General features: G+C 40.7%; 1 protein-coding gene across 1 annotated transcript in view; it reads right to left on the bottom strand.

Moving 5' to 3' along the window:
• The window catches only part of SOS2 (SOS Ras/Rho guanine nucleotide exchange factor 2), a gene marked incomplete at its 5' end in the record, with an annotated part of 78,195 nt that overhangs the window by 15,547 nt on the left and 46,041 nt on the right, over positions 1–16,607 (bottom strand). Inside the window, 6 exons of the mRNA XM_026654218.1 lie at positions 714–876; positions 1,253–1,372; positions 2,474–2,693; positions 6,018–6,121; positions 10,879–11,001; positions 15,984–16,065. Coding sequence (XP_026510003.1) covers positions 714–876; positions 1,253–1,372; positions 2,474–2,693; positions 6,018–6,121; positions 10,879–11,001; positions 15,984–16,065 — 812 coding nt within the window. The remainder of the gene's footprint in view (positions 1–713; positions 877–1,252; positions 1,373–2,473; positions 2,694–6,017; positions 6,122–10,878; positions 11,002–15,983; positions 16,066–16,607) is intronic.

The following is a 16,607-nucleotide window of genomic DNA, read 5'->3' as shown; positions in this document are numbered from 1 at the left end:
GGCAGCGCTCCACGGGGGGTCAGGGTGTTCAGCTGCATGGCGCTCCACGGGGGGCTGGGGGGCTCGGCAGCGCTGCGCTCCGTGGGGGGGCTGGGGGGGTTCGGCGGGGGAGTTTGGCGGTGCGGTGCTGAGGGTGTGTGTGTTATGGCAGCGCTATGGAGGGCGGCACTCTTTTTTTTTGCTTGGGCGGCAAAAAAAGTTAAAGCTGGCCCTGGGATTGGCCACTTGACAAGGTGATTAGTACAGCGCTGCGAGCGTTTACACTCACACCCGTGAGCCATAGCCACTCCGCTGCAGCTGTTATTCCTCTCGGGGAGGTGGAGTACCTGCAGCGTTGTACCCAGGGAGATACAGCGCTGTAAGTACCCTGCCAGTATGGACGGGGAGTGAGTTACAGCACTGTAAAGCCTGCCCCAGCGCTGTAACTTGCAAGTGTAGCCAAGGCCTTAGCCTTAGTCATGACATTCAATCACTGCCATGCTGGATTTGAGCTGTCAAGCTACAGGTGAAAGACTCCAGATGCCATTACAAATCCCCTGTGGCACCTAGGACGCTTAATATGCTACTTTTGATAATATTCCTCACGAGTGTTTCACATTACACTTATAAAGAAAGTAACTGTAAAGAAACAGTGTTTATTCAAAAAATGGTATATGATTTGTTTTTCTTGATAGTCTCTTAAGAAGGATGCACAAGTCACTCAGAAGACTTACCTCAAATGTATGATCTAGTCTGTACACTGACACAGAATTCATCGCACTGACTATTTCCAACACACCATTGAAATTATTCAACTCTTGAAAAACCTGCAGAATTTCGATTATCCTACTTAACACAGCCACTCGCTCCTCAAAATTCTCTGTTTCCACAATGCACCTAGTCAAGAAACATGGTATTAGGAAATGTTGGAATTAGGAAATTTGCTTTGCTAGGCACTGAAATCTAGTGTTTAGCCACCATAGAGAACAGGAGTTCAAAATGAAGACCACTACCCTAAGCTTCTCAGTGTTTTCACTGAAATAAGCAGTTTAAAACTTAAAAGGAGTAGGTTGCCTTGCAGATTTTTGGTTATGTCCTGGACTGTGCCAAGCACAAAATGAATGCTTTTAACTAAGATAGTGATTACTGAAATACACAACAACTATTTTATAATTCAAAATAAAGGAATCTCCTTTAAACTGTAAGAAAAACTGAGCGATCCCTGAACTTTAACTTGATTCCATGTCAGTACATTAACATCCCCTGTACTTACTTTTCAAACCAAAGAGTAAGATTTGTAGTGTGCCGAATCATTTTCAATAGATTTGGGGAGTTAATTTCCTTATCTTCTTTAGTCCACACACTCCCAACAAGTTCAGATGGCTGCACTGCCCTATTGAAAGAAAATGTTAAGTATGAGGCAAGGGAGTGTTTAATACTTAATATTCATATGTTCCATGTTTGCGGTAGAAGACTTATTTCTTCCCCTTACTTGTGACATGACATTTGGTACAGATTATTCAATAAAATCCATCATGGAACAGTCATTCAAAATAATCATTGGACTGGTATTTCAACACGGGCACTAATGGACTCTGGAAAATGCCAGTCTCTGTTAAAAGAACATCAGTGGTGTATTTTCAGATTAGAAAATTACTAAGGACTCAGTTTTGTCTTCTGAAGGAAGAAATAAGTATCCTGAACAAAGAAAACTTCTCGTTGTCTAATGGGTAAACACGAGTAATGTGTTGCTGGAATGGGGATCGACAAACCCTGTAAAAGCCTCATGTGCAAAAAGAAATATTTTATTAGAAATCCTTCTGCCATTGTAGCATGCAAACCTTTCAAAAATCCCAGTTTAAATACCTTAGTTTTTATGAGGGCCCCTAGAGAATAAAGTTCTTTTTAGGATGCTACAAGCATTTTTTATAAGATCCCCCCAAACTTTTATTTTGAGAATTCACATATGTCCCAGTTATGTTTGAGTGTTGTCTACTCACTGCAGCATTTTAGTGTCCTAATTATTTACTATACAAGTTTGGTTATGTTGACACAAGTCTAATATGTTGATGGATAAACACTTTGGTATAGGACAGAAGGTGAGCAAACCTTACTTGGCAAATCATAAAAGAGAAGAATATACTTCAGGCTGATTCTACAAATTAAAGATTTTTTTCTTGCTAAAGCTGAATGCAATTTGATTAACTCAATATTTCTATTACAAATGAAAGCCAAATATAGGGTAGGTATTAAAAGTGATTGCAGAGAACACTATAATTTCCCATTACAAACCTGTAAAGTGGGATTACATATAGCAACCAGCCCTTTTTTATTTTTACAAATAAAAGCAACATACTTTTAGATTTCCATATTAATCCTGCTAGTTTTCTCCGGTCAGAAAAGGAAATTCATGCTTCTGACTAGTGCAAATAGTGTGACTTATGGAGCCAACAAAAATTTACCTAAGGAACACACACATTTTTTGAATAACTACCTGTAGAGATCAGATTCTAGAAGTGTTAGCTGACGAGCAATTTCTATTGGATGTAGTGTCATCAGGTCCATCTCAAACTGTCCAAGGTGGCAAATATGCCATTCAATTGGGGGAGGTTGGCTCTCAAAGGTAATGTTATGACTAATTCCATTTGCTTGAGCTTGTTTTTTTCTCTTGATAATCTTAGCAATGGATTCTACCCACTTCTTCATGGATTTGCCTGTAAAAAAACATTAAAAACGTTCATACTAATGATTTAACAGCTTTTTCAAATGATCCTTTTGTTAGATGTACACTTCTGCTTGTTAACTAGTAGAGTGATATGAAATAAGGTTAGCATTCAGTACTTAAGGAAAAGATTAACAAATTTGTATACGTTTTATAGAATGGGATAGAAAAATTCAAGTTCATGGGCCAAATTATTTTCTTTAACAAACAATTTGTGCACCCACCAAAGGTTACATTTGTGTATGCAAATCAGGAAATTGCATGCGCAAAGAAGTTAGGTATGCAGTTACCCATTTCCATATGCAAATACAGGCACAAAGAGTGCACATTTTTGGGTGCACCTGTTTTGTAGTTAACTTTGATAGTCTGGCCCTATTTGTTCAAGTTTACAGTTTTTAGTTATATGATGACTTTACAATATATTGTATTAGTTCATTAGAAAGACATGGTGGGTGAGGTAAAATCTTTTATCGGGTCAACTTCTGCTGGTGACAGAGACAAGCATTTGAGCCTCACAGAGCTCTTCTTCAGGTCTGGGAGAGGTACTCAGGTCTGGTCTACACTAGGAAATTAGGTCGGTATAACCAGAGTGTGAAAAATCCAGATTCCTGAGCAACGCAGTTAAACCGGCCTAATTTCCTAATGTAGTCAGCACTAGGTTGATGGGAGAATTCTCCCATCAACCTAGCTACCGCCTCTTGGAGAGGTAGATTGCCTATGCCAATGGGAGAATCCCTCCTGTCGGTGTAGGCAGCATCTTCACTGAACTGTTACAGAGGTGTCACTGCAACGTTTTAAGTGTAGACAGACTCTCAGGGCAGGGCATGATAGTTATCATAAGGAAATAGATTCAAGATATGTGGATAGATATCTATTCAAGTGACACCATCACTGGACCTAATCACATCAGCCACGCCATCAGGGGCTCGTTCACCTGCACATCTACCAATGTGATATATGCCATCATGTGCCAGCAATGCCCCTCTGCCATGTACATTGGCCAAACCGGACAGTCTCTAAGCAAAAGAATAAATGGACACAAATCTGACATTAGGAATCATAACACTCAAAAACGAGTAGGAGAACACTTCAACCTCTCTGGCCACTCAGTAACAGACCTGAGGGTGGCAATTTTGCAACAGAAAGACTTCAAAAACAGACTCCAATGAGAAACTGCTGAGCTTGAATTGATTTGCAAATTAGATACCATTAACTCTGGCTTGAATAGAGACTGGGAATGGCTGAGTCATTACACTACTTGAATCTATTTCCTTATGATAACTATCCTTACACCTCTTGTCAACTGTCTGTAATTGACCATCTTATCACTACAAATGTTTTTTTCCTGCTGATAATAGGTCATCTTAATTAATTAGCGTCTTAGAGCTGGTATGGCATCTTCTCTGTATGTATATATATATACACACTCTTATTATATGTTCCAGTCTATGCATCCGATGAAGTGGGCTGTAGCCCACGAAAGCTTATGCTCAAATAAATTTGTTAGTCTCTAAGGTGCCACAAATACTCCTGTTCTTTTTAAATGAAGTGAAACTTGGGGGTACACAAGACAAATCAGACTCCTGAAAGGGGCACAGTAGTCTGGAAAGGTTGACAGCCACTGCATTAGGGAATGTTATCACACTGTTCAACTATAAGTAAGGTTATATTTTAGTCACGGGTATTTTTAGTAAAAGTCATGGACAGGTCATAGGCAGTAAAGAAAAATTCACGGCTCGTGACCTGTCCATGACTTGTACTATATACCCCTAAATCTTGGGTGTTCTGGGGGGTGGGAGGGCGGCCCAGGGGTGCCACGGGTGCTCTGGGGAGGGGGGAGGTGGTGGCACGCAGCCTGGGACCCCTACTGCTGCTGGGGGGGGGGGGGGGGGGGTGGGGGGGGCAGGCGCCCTCCCCCGCCCTGTGCAGCGACATGTCCCTCAGCTTCTAGGCACAGGCACAGCCTGGGGACTCCATGTGCTGCCTCCGCCTCGAGCTGTGGCTCTGCAGCTCCCATTGGCCGGGAACCACGGCCAATGGTAGCTCTGGGGACAACGCTTGTGAGCGGAGGCAGTGCACAGAGCCGCCTGGCCACACTTCCGCCTAAGAGTCGAGGGAGGGACATGTCGCTGCTTCCGGGGAGCTCCCCCAAGGTTAGCACCGGCTGGAGCCCTCACCCCCTCCCATGCCCCAACCCTCTTCCCCAGCCCTGAGGCCCCTCCCACACCCAAACTCCTGCTGCTGCGGGGGGGCACAGTGGACTGCCCCAGCAGTGGCCGGTGCGGCTGGCCCAGAGGCTGCCTGAGCTGCTCAGGCGGCTCCTGGCCCAGTCGCATCGGCTGCTGCAGAAGTCATGGAGTTCCCAGAAAGTCACGGCATCTGTGACCTTAGTGACAGACTTGCAGCCTTAACTACAAGACCTAAGGAAGTAACACTAATTGAAGCTAAAAGGTTTTTATTGTTCACCTCTCCTCTTCTGGAAGAGTAATGGTTGTTGTGCAGGGTCTTCAGGACAAGGATAGTAAAATGGAAAAGGATCAGTGTTCCAGTAGGGAAAACATTTTTTCTTCTCACTGAGGAAAAATTTTCTCTAGGAACTTAAAGTTGGAAAGAGGCAGAATTCAATTAAAAATATTTAGATTATACTGGTTTATTTTTTAACATTTTTTTATTTAAATTATCACCGCTGTGCAAAATTATGGGTGTTAAGTATTTTTTCCGATTTTTATCAATTCAAATGTTTACAGTTTCAGGAAATTATGGGGGAGTCAGACATCTGATCACAGTAGACACAGATTCAAAGAGTTTGTTTTATAACCATTACATCACAAATTGTCGCTATCATGTCAAAATATATAAAGTAAATATACTTAAATCAAACTCTAATATAATCTCAAGCAACATTTTTCTTGCCGATCTGTAAATTTTGATTATCATCAATGGAAATATTTTTTTGTTGGTTTGTGTGTCCGAGGAAATTGATATTTGCCGATAAAAAAAAACCTAATCCTTCCAAGCCTAAAGTGTTTTGAATTCTAGAGAGACCATACTGGTTTCAGACAATGACAATCTTAAATATTTACTGCTAAATAAGCTTTGATAAAACAACATAGTAATGTCTGGTATTATTTAGGTTTCGGACTTAATCTTGCAATGTCTATGCACGTGAGATTTGACTTCAACTGGAGTACTTACATGAGTAAAAAGAACTGCTCCTGTGAGTAAAGTGACTCATGTTTGTAAGAGCTAGCAGGAATAGACCCCCAGAATGAATTAGAAAGTAAAAAGAACAAATGGATTGTAACAGTTACCGTACCTCTTACACTTGAAATAAATGTCTCCAGTTTATCGAGCAACTCCAGATCTCTTTCAAAATCGTAAAAATGATGTTCTACCCAGTGTCGAAAAACATTTAATATCCTGAAAAATAAGGGGGGGAGGAGAGGAAGGAAAAAAAATAATCCTTTTAATTTTTATGAACCCTCAAGTCCAGTCAACCTGCACATTGATGAAGCATGGGTTCTGCAGAAGTTACAGTATGCAATCATGTAATTAAGGACCATCACAATGCATATGCACAATAGGTTGGAGTCACAACTGAGTGTGGAAACTTAACTTTGGTAATCCTGGAATTTTGAGAAAATAACTTTTGAGTCTTAACAGTCAGTGTTTTTTTTTTTTTTTTTTTTTTTTATTATTAAAGAGGAGGGATTAATGGAAGATTGTACCCAAAAGAGTAAACCATAAGAACATAGAAGGACATAAGAACGGCCATACTGCGTCAGACCAAAGGTCCATCTATCCCAGTATCCTGTCTTCTGACAGTGACCAGTGCCAGGTGCCCCAGAGGGAATGAACAGAACAGCTAATCATCAAGTGATCCATCCCCTGATGCCCATTCCCAGCTTCTGGCAAACAGAGGCTAGGGACACCATCCTTGCTAATAGCTATTGATGGACCTATCCTCCATGAATTTATCTAGTTCTTTTTTGAACCCTGTTATAGTCTTGGCCTTCACAACATCCTCTGGCAAGGAGTTCCACAGGTTGACTGTATGTTGTATGAAAAAATACTTCCCTTTGTTTGTTTTAAACCTGCTGCCTATTAATTTCATTTGGTGACCCCCTAGTTCTTGTGTTATGAGAAGGAGTAAATAACACTTCCTTATTTACTTTCTCCTAACCAGTCATGATTTTATAGACTTCTATCATATCCTCCCTTTGGTGTCTTTTTTCCAAGCTGAAAAGTCCCAGTCTTATTAATCTCTCCTCATACGGCATATGCTCCATACCCCTAATAATTTTTGTTGCCCTTTTCCAATTCCAATATATCTTTTTTGAGATGGGGCGACCACATCTGCAGGCAGTATTCAAGATGTGGGCATACCATGGATTTATTGAGAGGCAATATGATATTTTCTGTCTTCTTATCTATCCCTTTCTTAATGATGCCCAACATTCTGTTCCCTTTTTTGACTGCCGCTGCAGATTGAGTGGATGTTTTCAGAGAACTATCCACAATGACTCCAAGATCTCTTTCTTGAGTGGTAACAGCTCATTTAGACCCCATCATTTATATGTATAGTTGGGATTAATGTTTTCCAAAGTGCATTTACTTTGCATTTATCAACACTGAATTTCATCTGCCATTTTGTTGCCCAGTCACCCAGTTTTGAGAGATCCTTTTGTAGCTCTTCACAGTCTGCCTGGGACTTAACTATCTTCAGTAGTTTTGTATCATCTGCAAATTTTGCCACCTCACTCCTTACCCCTTTTTCCAGATCATTGGTGAATATGTTGAACAGGACTGGGCCCAGTACAGACCCCTGGGGGACACCACTATTTACCTCTCTCAATTCTGAAAACTGACCATTGAGTCCTACCCTTTGTTCCCTATCTTTTAACCAGTTACCAATCCATGAAAGGACCTTCCCTCTTATCCCATGACTGCTTACTTTGCTTAATAGCCTATGGTGAGGGACCTTGTCAAAGGCTTTCTGAAAATCTAAATACATTATATTCACTGGATCCCCCTTGTCCAGGTGCTTGCTAACCCCCTCAAAGAATTCTAGTAGGTTGGGGAGGCATGATTTCCCTTTACAAAAACCATGTTGACTATTCCCCAACAAATTATGTTCATCTATGTGTCTGACAATTTTGTTCTAACCAGTTTGCCCGGTACTGAAGTCAGGCTTACCGGCCTGTAATTGCTGGAGTCACTTCTGGAGCCCTTTTTAAAAATTGGCATCACATTAGCTATCCTCCAGTCATTTGGTACAGAAACTGATTTAAAGGATAGGTTACAGACTACAGTTAGTAGTCCTGCATAACAAAAGAATAAAGTAAAATCCAACATTCTTCTATCATTAGCACATTTCTCAAGTGAAAAAGTTAGTTAACATTTACCATTTATAAAAAGGCAGAGGTTTTCTAATTGTTTCTCTTTCCTATTTACATTTTTCATTTTAAAAGCTGATATATCAAAAGTCAGTGTTGTAATAATAATAATAATAATAATCTTAGACTTTTTTATACCCTTTTATTCACATGAAAGGAAAGGAACAGTACAAGATCCACTTTTTTCTCTTAAGATCAGGAAATACAAGTTTTCACCTGCCTTCTCTCTACTTTCTTAAACATTAAGCGTCAAATTAACCTTTAGAACCAAAGTACGATTACACTTGTCCTTTGAACTCTTAAGATGAGAAACTTTGCTTTTCTCTCCTCTCCTCCAGGCAAAAAACCCCCGTGAGCTGATGCCTCAAACTTTATTAGATTCATTTGGGCCTACTGCCTTGTTATCTAGATGCATGACAAATTAAAACTGTCCATATCAACTCACACAAACAAATCTCTCTCCATACCACCCTATAAAACCATAACTTGTAGAGGCCCAGATTAAAGCTATAAACCTCTACCCCGATATAACGCAACCCGATATAACACAAATTCGGATATAATGCGGTAAAGCAGCACTCCGGGGGGGCGGGGCTGCACACTCTGGTGGATCAAAGCAAGTTCAATATAATGCGGTTTCACCTATAACGCGGTAAGATTTTTGTGCTCCCGAGGACAGCGTTATATCGGGGTAGAGGTGTACTTTGCACCATGCTCTGAAAGTCAATAAACTCAAGCGCTGCTAAGGGACCAGAAAAAGCAGGTTCCATAGATGGGTACCCTCCAGCAAAATCAACTTACCTCCATTTAAGAGTTTCATGTAGACTTTGTCAACAAAAACATCTCAGCTGATTCCAGCCGTTATCAGTTTGCATATAGAAAATACGCACTCCCTAAAACAGCCAGATTCAGCACCATAAAGGGATGGATGCATTAGAACTAAAACCCTGAACTGCACCCAAAGCAGATTACATCCATGCTATGTGTGTGAGATGTGATCTGCTCATGCTGGCCCAGTCCAATAAATAGGAGAGCCATGCATTCCGTGCTAGCTGAAGCTACCACTTCAAGTAAAGTCCCAAGCAGAACAGAGAAATAGTTGAACCTGAAGGTGACAAAGACACTGATGACTTAGGAGAGTTCAACATAATTTTTGTTTTAAATTATTCTGCTAACTACAGATGGGAAAAAAAAAAAATACATTAACTGCTGAGTAGAGCAATCAGTTTGTTAACCTCTTTGATAAAGGACAGATTTACTATAGCTTAGGCAATGTTGTTGTAGCCATACTGGTCCCAGATGTGAAGAAGAACTCTGTGTAAACTTGAAAGCTTCTCTCTTTCACCAAAAGAAGTTGTTCCATAAAATATATTACCTCATCCACCTTGTTTCTCTTTTGAATCCCAGTAGATAATTCAGTTTCAAGCTATTAGAACCCACAGACAATTCTAATTTCTCCCAAGAACAAAATTTTAACAATAAGCCACAAGAGTGTGTGCAGTAAATGGCAGTTTAAAGTTAAAGTTTTAAACTGCCCCTCCCCACAAAGCCTAAATGCAGTTTAGGGCCCTTGGATCACTTTCTGTTAAAACCACTAGTTTAAGAGTATTTCATATCCCCAATGTAGCTTGTATAAGAAGCGGCCAAAAGTAGCCAGTCAGGCAACTAAGTACTGCTGAAAGATAGAGCCCCAGAAAACCTTTCAATAAAAACTGGATTTCAGCCAGATCTACTGAACAGATAGAAATCTGGGCTCATAAAGAAGGACGAGAGACATAGTCTCCAAACAGTTCATCAAGCCATAAAAGAAGGAAATACGTCACAAAAATTATTTTATAGATGTTAGTAGCAAGAAACTGTTTATAAATTTCCCACTCTATTTCATTTTCTATTACAAATGATTTATCAAAGTAGAAAAATACATTGGATGAACTCTTGAAAAACAAATGTAAAAAGGTTATTTTAATAGCAAACAAAGTTAGGGATCCACACTCTAAAAGCACTATGCCTAATCAGGGTGTACATTGGTAAGCTGCTTACCTCCAGAGGGCAAGATGAAAACAAGGCATTCACCAACAGGATAATCTTAAATGCGGCTTTAGTTCTTTAAAGTGTTAACCTTAAAAAGCTGAATTAAGAGCCTTAAAGTAGCTCCCAATTCAATTTATTATTGTTAAATAGCCTGGCTGACTCCACAGCACTTGAGTGACTGGAAGTACTAATGGAAAAAACAGCAATTTCTCTCTGAAGTACTATCGTAAACATTCCTACAGATCAGACTTCAGAGGGAAGCCAATTCTTAGGCCAGTTATGGTGATCAATAGTGCTGCAGAGAAAACTGCACAGCTATGAGAAGCTACCTGTGTACAAATACATCAACGGGGCTGGAACAGGGACTGAAAAAAGCAATGGAACTGAAGAGTAAAAGGAAAGAGGGTTACTAGCTTAGGCTACCTTTGTGGCTATAACCTATACAAACAGTCACTCAATATAAGAGGAGTAATTTTAATTGTACATACCTCACCTGCACCATTTTAACACAATGAGCAACAGGCTTTTTTGTAGTGTGTTCAGTTTTCAGTTGTGAGCAGCATGGAACAGACATATGATTGTAACAACCAACAGAATCCTAAATGACTAATCATAACATGTCTTTGGATTATCATTGTCCATAGCCTGGCCACACTAACAACTTAACACTCGATACCAGTCTTCAAAAACAGGATACACAAACTGAACTAAAATTTGGATCTGATGCAGGAAATATAAAGGCACCCAAACCTGAGTTGTACTGGCTGGACATATTCCTTGCGAAATCTTTTCAGGTCTGCGCTGATTGGCTGCTCTCCTTTCTCTATTGCCAACCTATCTGCTTCAGTAGGCTCAGGCTCTGGGATTTCAAACCTATGAACAAAAGCACAAAACTGATTATTGATGAAACCTTTTTATATAAAACCAATTAAACCATTTTAATTATGTTTTTACTTAAGTACAGTGAAAACTCCTGAGCAACGCACGAGTGGGTATATGCTGCTCTAATTCCAGGTTTGATTTACTTCAAGACTATCTGAAAATCTACACCTTTGGTGCATTGATGAAAAGTTAAGGAATGCAGTAATGCTCTTTTCAAAGCTTATAATTTCATTAGCCTTCATTTGTGTCCTGACACTAGCCATCAAATTAAAGATCTTTATTTTCAAGGTCCTACAAAATACAACCCACGTCTACATCTCAATTAATCTCCCTCTCTCCACTATTCCCTTTTGGTCTTGTCAAGCTGTATCATTCATTTTAACTGGTCATTTCTTGCCAACCAAATAAACCCATTTCATCCATGAATCCCTCCTAAATTACACCTCTACCCCGATATTACGCGAATTCGGATATAACGTGATAAAGCAGCACTCCGGGGGGGTGGGGCTGCACACTCTGGTGGTTCAAAGCAAGTTCGATATAACGCGGTTTCACCTATAACGCAGTAAGATTTTTTGGCTCCTGAGGACAGCGTTATATCGGGGTAGAGGTGTGTAGTCACCCTATTGATTTCTCTGCACTCTGTGTTACCTGAGAAGTTCTATACCTTGTGTTAGACTGCAAGCTCATTTTGGTAGGGATCATATCCTCTATATAGCTTTAAAAGCACTGTGTATGTTTATGGGGCTATACAGTTCATAACTAAATTTTTATCATCGTTGTTTGGTAGCAGGGTAATGCCCAGAAGCCTTGGTCAGGATGGGACCATTATCGTACTACAAACACATTGGCCCAGGATCCAAAAAAGCTTATATTAGAAAGGCAAAAAGACAAAAGGGAGGAGGAGGATACAAGCACATGCCTTGTTTTTTACCATCTTTATTTTTAATTCTTGTGCCCCAGAAGATAGGCAACATACTTCAAAAATAGCCAAATGGATCAAACTTTTTCAAAAATGTCATCTCAGCACAAACAGGCATGAAGTTTCAGTTTAAAATTGTGGCTGAAAATAAGTGTTTATAATGGCAGTGCTGTTTCAAGCATAACCACTGTGCTGCCAGTACTATTATTAATTACACCTCTACCCCGATATAACGCTGTCCTCGGGAGCCAAAAAAATCTTAAAAGCCAAAAATTTGTTAGTCTCTAAGGTGCCACAAGTACTCCTGTTCTTTTTGCAAAAAAATCTTACTGCGTTATAGGTGAAACCGCGTTATATCGAACTTGCTTTGATCTGCCAGAGTGCGCAGCCCCGCCCCGGAGCGCTGCTTTACTGCATTATAGCTGAATTCATGTTATATCGGGTCGCGTTATATCAGGGTAGAGGTGTATTTGTATTCCCTCAGCACCTAGGAGCCCTCAGTCATGGACCAGGACCTATTGTGCTATGTGTTGTACAAACACAGACCAAAAAGACAGTGCAGTTATATTAATATCAGTGAAACTGATGTATCATCTTTCATTTCAAAGGATCCCAATAAAGCTTCACAGACACAGCTTCACCACTGGGACAGAGGTAAGCAACCAGAGCACAGCACACAATGAGGGTGGAAGAACTGTTGTGCCAAGGAGGTTGGGTCAGATATTCCCTCCTACGAAAACTAACACAGGTTCCTTAATGTCCAGGCAGAATATATAGTAACTTTTTTTTTTTTTTAAGTCCCCAGAAACCCACACACGGTAATCTGCATTTTGAACTTATTTTACTCTCGTTGTAAAGTTGAAGGGCTCAGTCAACTCTGCCAGGATTTGAACCTGTGGTTTGGGCAAATCTAAGGATTTCAATCAGTTGTGCAAGCACTCAGGCACATGCTCAGGGCTAGATTGAGGCACAGACCTGTGCCCAGGGCCCCATTTCTCAGAGTCACACAACAGAGGGCAGTATATATCTGCTTTCGTTTCTTTAAAAATCATGCAAGTTTTTAGTCTACATGGCTGCAAGCAAAGAGAAGCTTGAAAAGGTGACCCAAGTGTAATCTATGCAGTGATGTCTGCAAACAATCTGAAACAATAGCTTTCTACACAGATGTTAATGCCAAGATCCACTCTCACCACTCTAGCAGAGGACTATGTATGGCAGATGGAAAAAAATGCAGCAGGTCCAGACCACTGGATTAAGTACTGGGCTGCCCCCATTACCATCCCGGCCTCTCCATGAAAGAAAGGGAATTCTGCTGTTGCTTATAAGGGAAAGAAGGGGATGGCAGGACAGGACCAGTGCCTCTCTTTGGCAGAAGAACAATGCCTCCTGCCTCTGGCACGGCAAGATGGGTGAGTTGTTGAGGTGACGCCATGGTGGCCGCACGTCATGGTGTGCCTAGGATCCTGGATGGTCTTAATCCAGCCCTGCACATGCCTAATTTTAATAATGTGCTTTAAGTATCTACAGGATCAGGGTCTAAAGCAGGGATCTCAAACTCAAATCACCACGAGGGCCACATGAGGACTAGTACATTGGCCCGAGGGCCGCATCACTGAAACCTTTTCATACAACGATACAAAAGTATAATCAAAAATGAAGAGTAATCTAGTGTGTTATTAAAAGTCAATGTATTAACTTTTTTAAACTGTAATGCGAAGAGGGGTTTTACTAAAATATAAACACCTGTAACTATTCCTCATGTGGTCAGTAACACTGATGATGATCTATACTAACAAACCGTCTATCAACACAGCTGTAATGGCAGGAAATTTTTAAAGTAGCTATTCATACTAAATATGTTGCCACTTTTAACAAACATTCTTCCCAACTACTGTCACGTTATTGATTTGAACTGGGAGCATATAGAACATGGTTGCAACCAAAGTCCTGTAGTGGCACCAAATCTTGTATAAAGGGGGTCAAATGAGGTGTCTAAGACAAGGTTATGGTTTGCTGGTTATGATTATGCTGTCTATATGTGTGTATCAATTTTGTAGTTCAAGTTATGAATACTGTCTCTATACTGTCTGTATTTCAAACTTATGCTATGCTTCTGGGAAACTTCCCAGACAAGTTGGTATTAGCTCTGCCTAGCCTGCTTGATGGCCCATTAAGGACCATCAGCTATACAACTGACCCATTGAGAGAAGGCAAACACGCCTTACAACTCAGCAAAGTATGCAGGGACTGGCCCATGTGACTCCAGATTCCATTTTGCTGTAATTTTCCACAGTAAGGACAAAGAGGTGTTCTTACACCTGGAAAAGACTATAAAAGGCTGATGCCTCTCCTCCATCTTGTCTTTAATCCTGCTTCTTACCTCTGGAGGGACTTTGCTACAAACTGAAGCTTTGAACAAAGGACAGAGGACCCATCCCAGCTGGGGATGTACTCCAGAGACTTGATTTGAACCTGCAGTTAATTTCATCACTGCTACAAGCCTAATTGATTCCATTTAACCAATTCTAGCTCTCATCTCTACCTTTTTTCTTTTATAAATAAACCTTTAGATTTTAGATTCTAAAGGATTGGCATCAGCATGATTTGTGGGTAAGATCTGATTTGTATATTGACCTGGGTCTGGGGCTTGATCCTTTGGGATCAGAAGAACCTTTTTTCTTTTATTGGAGTATTGGTTTTCATAACCTTTTGTCCCCATAACGAGTGGCACTGGTGGTGATACTGGGAAACTGGAGTGTCTAAGGGAATTGCTTGTGTGACTTGTGGTTAGCCAGTGGGGTGAGACCAAAGTCTCTTAGTCTGGCTGGTTTGGTTTGCCTTAGAGGTGGAAAAACCCCAGCCTTGGGCTGTAACTGCACTGTTTAAGCAATTTGTCCTGAATTGGCACTCTCAGTTAGGTCCCACCAGAACCGCATCGTTACAACTACTCACAGCAAAGAATCATACATGCTGAACTTCATACCTCAGACTGCTCATCTAGCCCATGAGGCCCTGCCTCTGCCCCACCTCTTCCCACCCCTTCCCCGCCCCCATTCCAACCCCTTCCCCAAAATCCCCACCCCGACTCTGCCCCTCCCTGCCCCTATTCCAACCCCTTCCCCAAATCCCCGCCCCCACCTCTTCTCTGCCTCCTCCCCTGAGCGTGCCATGTCCCCGCTCCACCCCCTCTCTCCTGGAAAGTCCTAAGCACTGTCAAACAGCTGTTTGGCGGTGGGAAGCGCTGGAAGGTAGGCAGAGGAGCAGGGACGCGGCGTGCTCCGGGGGGGGGAGGGGAACTTGGCTGCCGGTGGAGTCAGTGCCTATGGCGGGCCGTAGGAAGTAACTCCATTGGCCAGCCACATGTTTGAGACCCCTAGTCTAAAGCTTAGACAACAAAGACATCTACAAAACACTGAAATGTAATTTACAATTTAAATACAATTTTAATACACAAGAAAAAACGGGGCTTGTCACTTTTAGCTTCAGAAAGTTGCTACTGAAAGTAGCAGAGCACCGGTTAAAGCTTGGGCTAGCCAACTGAGTACAAACCCCCCTGGGTACATCCTCAGGCAGCTAGCAGAGCCGCGGCCCCAGCTGCAGTGTAGAGACACCCCCAGGCTTGCGCTTGGTTACTGTTTTAAGGGTGTCCACATTAGGGGTTTGTGCCAATTTAGCTACGTTGATTTTAAACAGTGTACTTTTCTAGTATAAATATAGCTTTCAATTATTTGTATTTTTCTAGTATTCACATGGCCTACAGTCATTTGTATATTGTTTCTGTTAACGTCTATTTAACTTCAATGACATTTAACATTTTGGAAAAAATAAGCCTTTGTTAAAATTTCATTCCCTCTGCTTCCTCTCCCTTCCTTTTAAAAAAATAATATTGTTTTAATACAATTCATGACTTGTATAAAGTTTTCCTACATATGGGAAGGTTAAATCAGACCAAAACATGCTGCCATATTGCACTGCAAACATCAGAAGAGAAGGAGCAAGTAATCGAAACTGGAACACCCCAGTGTCTTCAGAATAAATGTTTGTTGTTTACCTTTCAATCAACAAGCTCAGCAATTCCTGTGGCTTACAAAAGGAGCGGTAGGTAGTAAGGAAAGTGCGAACAAAATTAGGATCTGTCAAGAGAACAAGAAAATGAACAAAATGAATTTTATACAATGATTTCAACTTTCACTGATGATAAAAAATATGGCCATAAGAGAGAGTTATTAATGCCAATTAAAAGTTTAATGCTAGTAAAGAATTACCTTCAAAAAAACCTTTTTAGTGAGATTCAATTACAACAAATTTCATTACTAGTTTTTAAAAAACATTACACCTAAAAACTATATTAAGATAATAGATTGCAAAGTCAGGCACTCAAATTTAGGAAATACCAGTTTAGTTTAAGTGTCAAATTTCAAGTCCCTGTTCCACAGCATGGAGGCACTAGAACTTCTCAACAAAATGGTTGTAAGAACTTTAACAAGGGCAAAACATATTATTCCTTAACTTTGATCTGAGAAATGGTTGAACTTTTTTTTGCTGAAATTAATACAAAAAAAAAAAAAAGTCAGCTGGCGTACTCAGCACAGAACATTCCTGCCTAAAATTTCAACCAAATGGTTAGAGTTGGGCAAAATTATAAGCAAAACTTCAAAAACAGACTAACGAGAGA

The sequence above is a fragment of the Terrapene carolina genome, unplaced genomic scaffold (assembly GCF_002925995.2).
Source record: "Terrapene carolina triunguis isolate 2854851 unplaced genomic scaffold, T_m_triunguis-2.0 Scaffold189, whole genome shotgun sequence".
Taxonomy (NCBI): Eukaryota; Metazoa; Chordata; order Testudines; family Emydidae; genus Terrapene; species Terrapene triunguis.
Note: the sequence above shows the minus strand (reverse complement) of the source record. Positions and strands in the feature narration are given on the sequence as shown.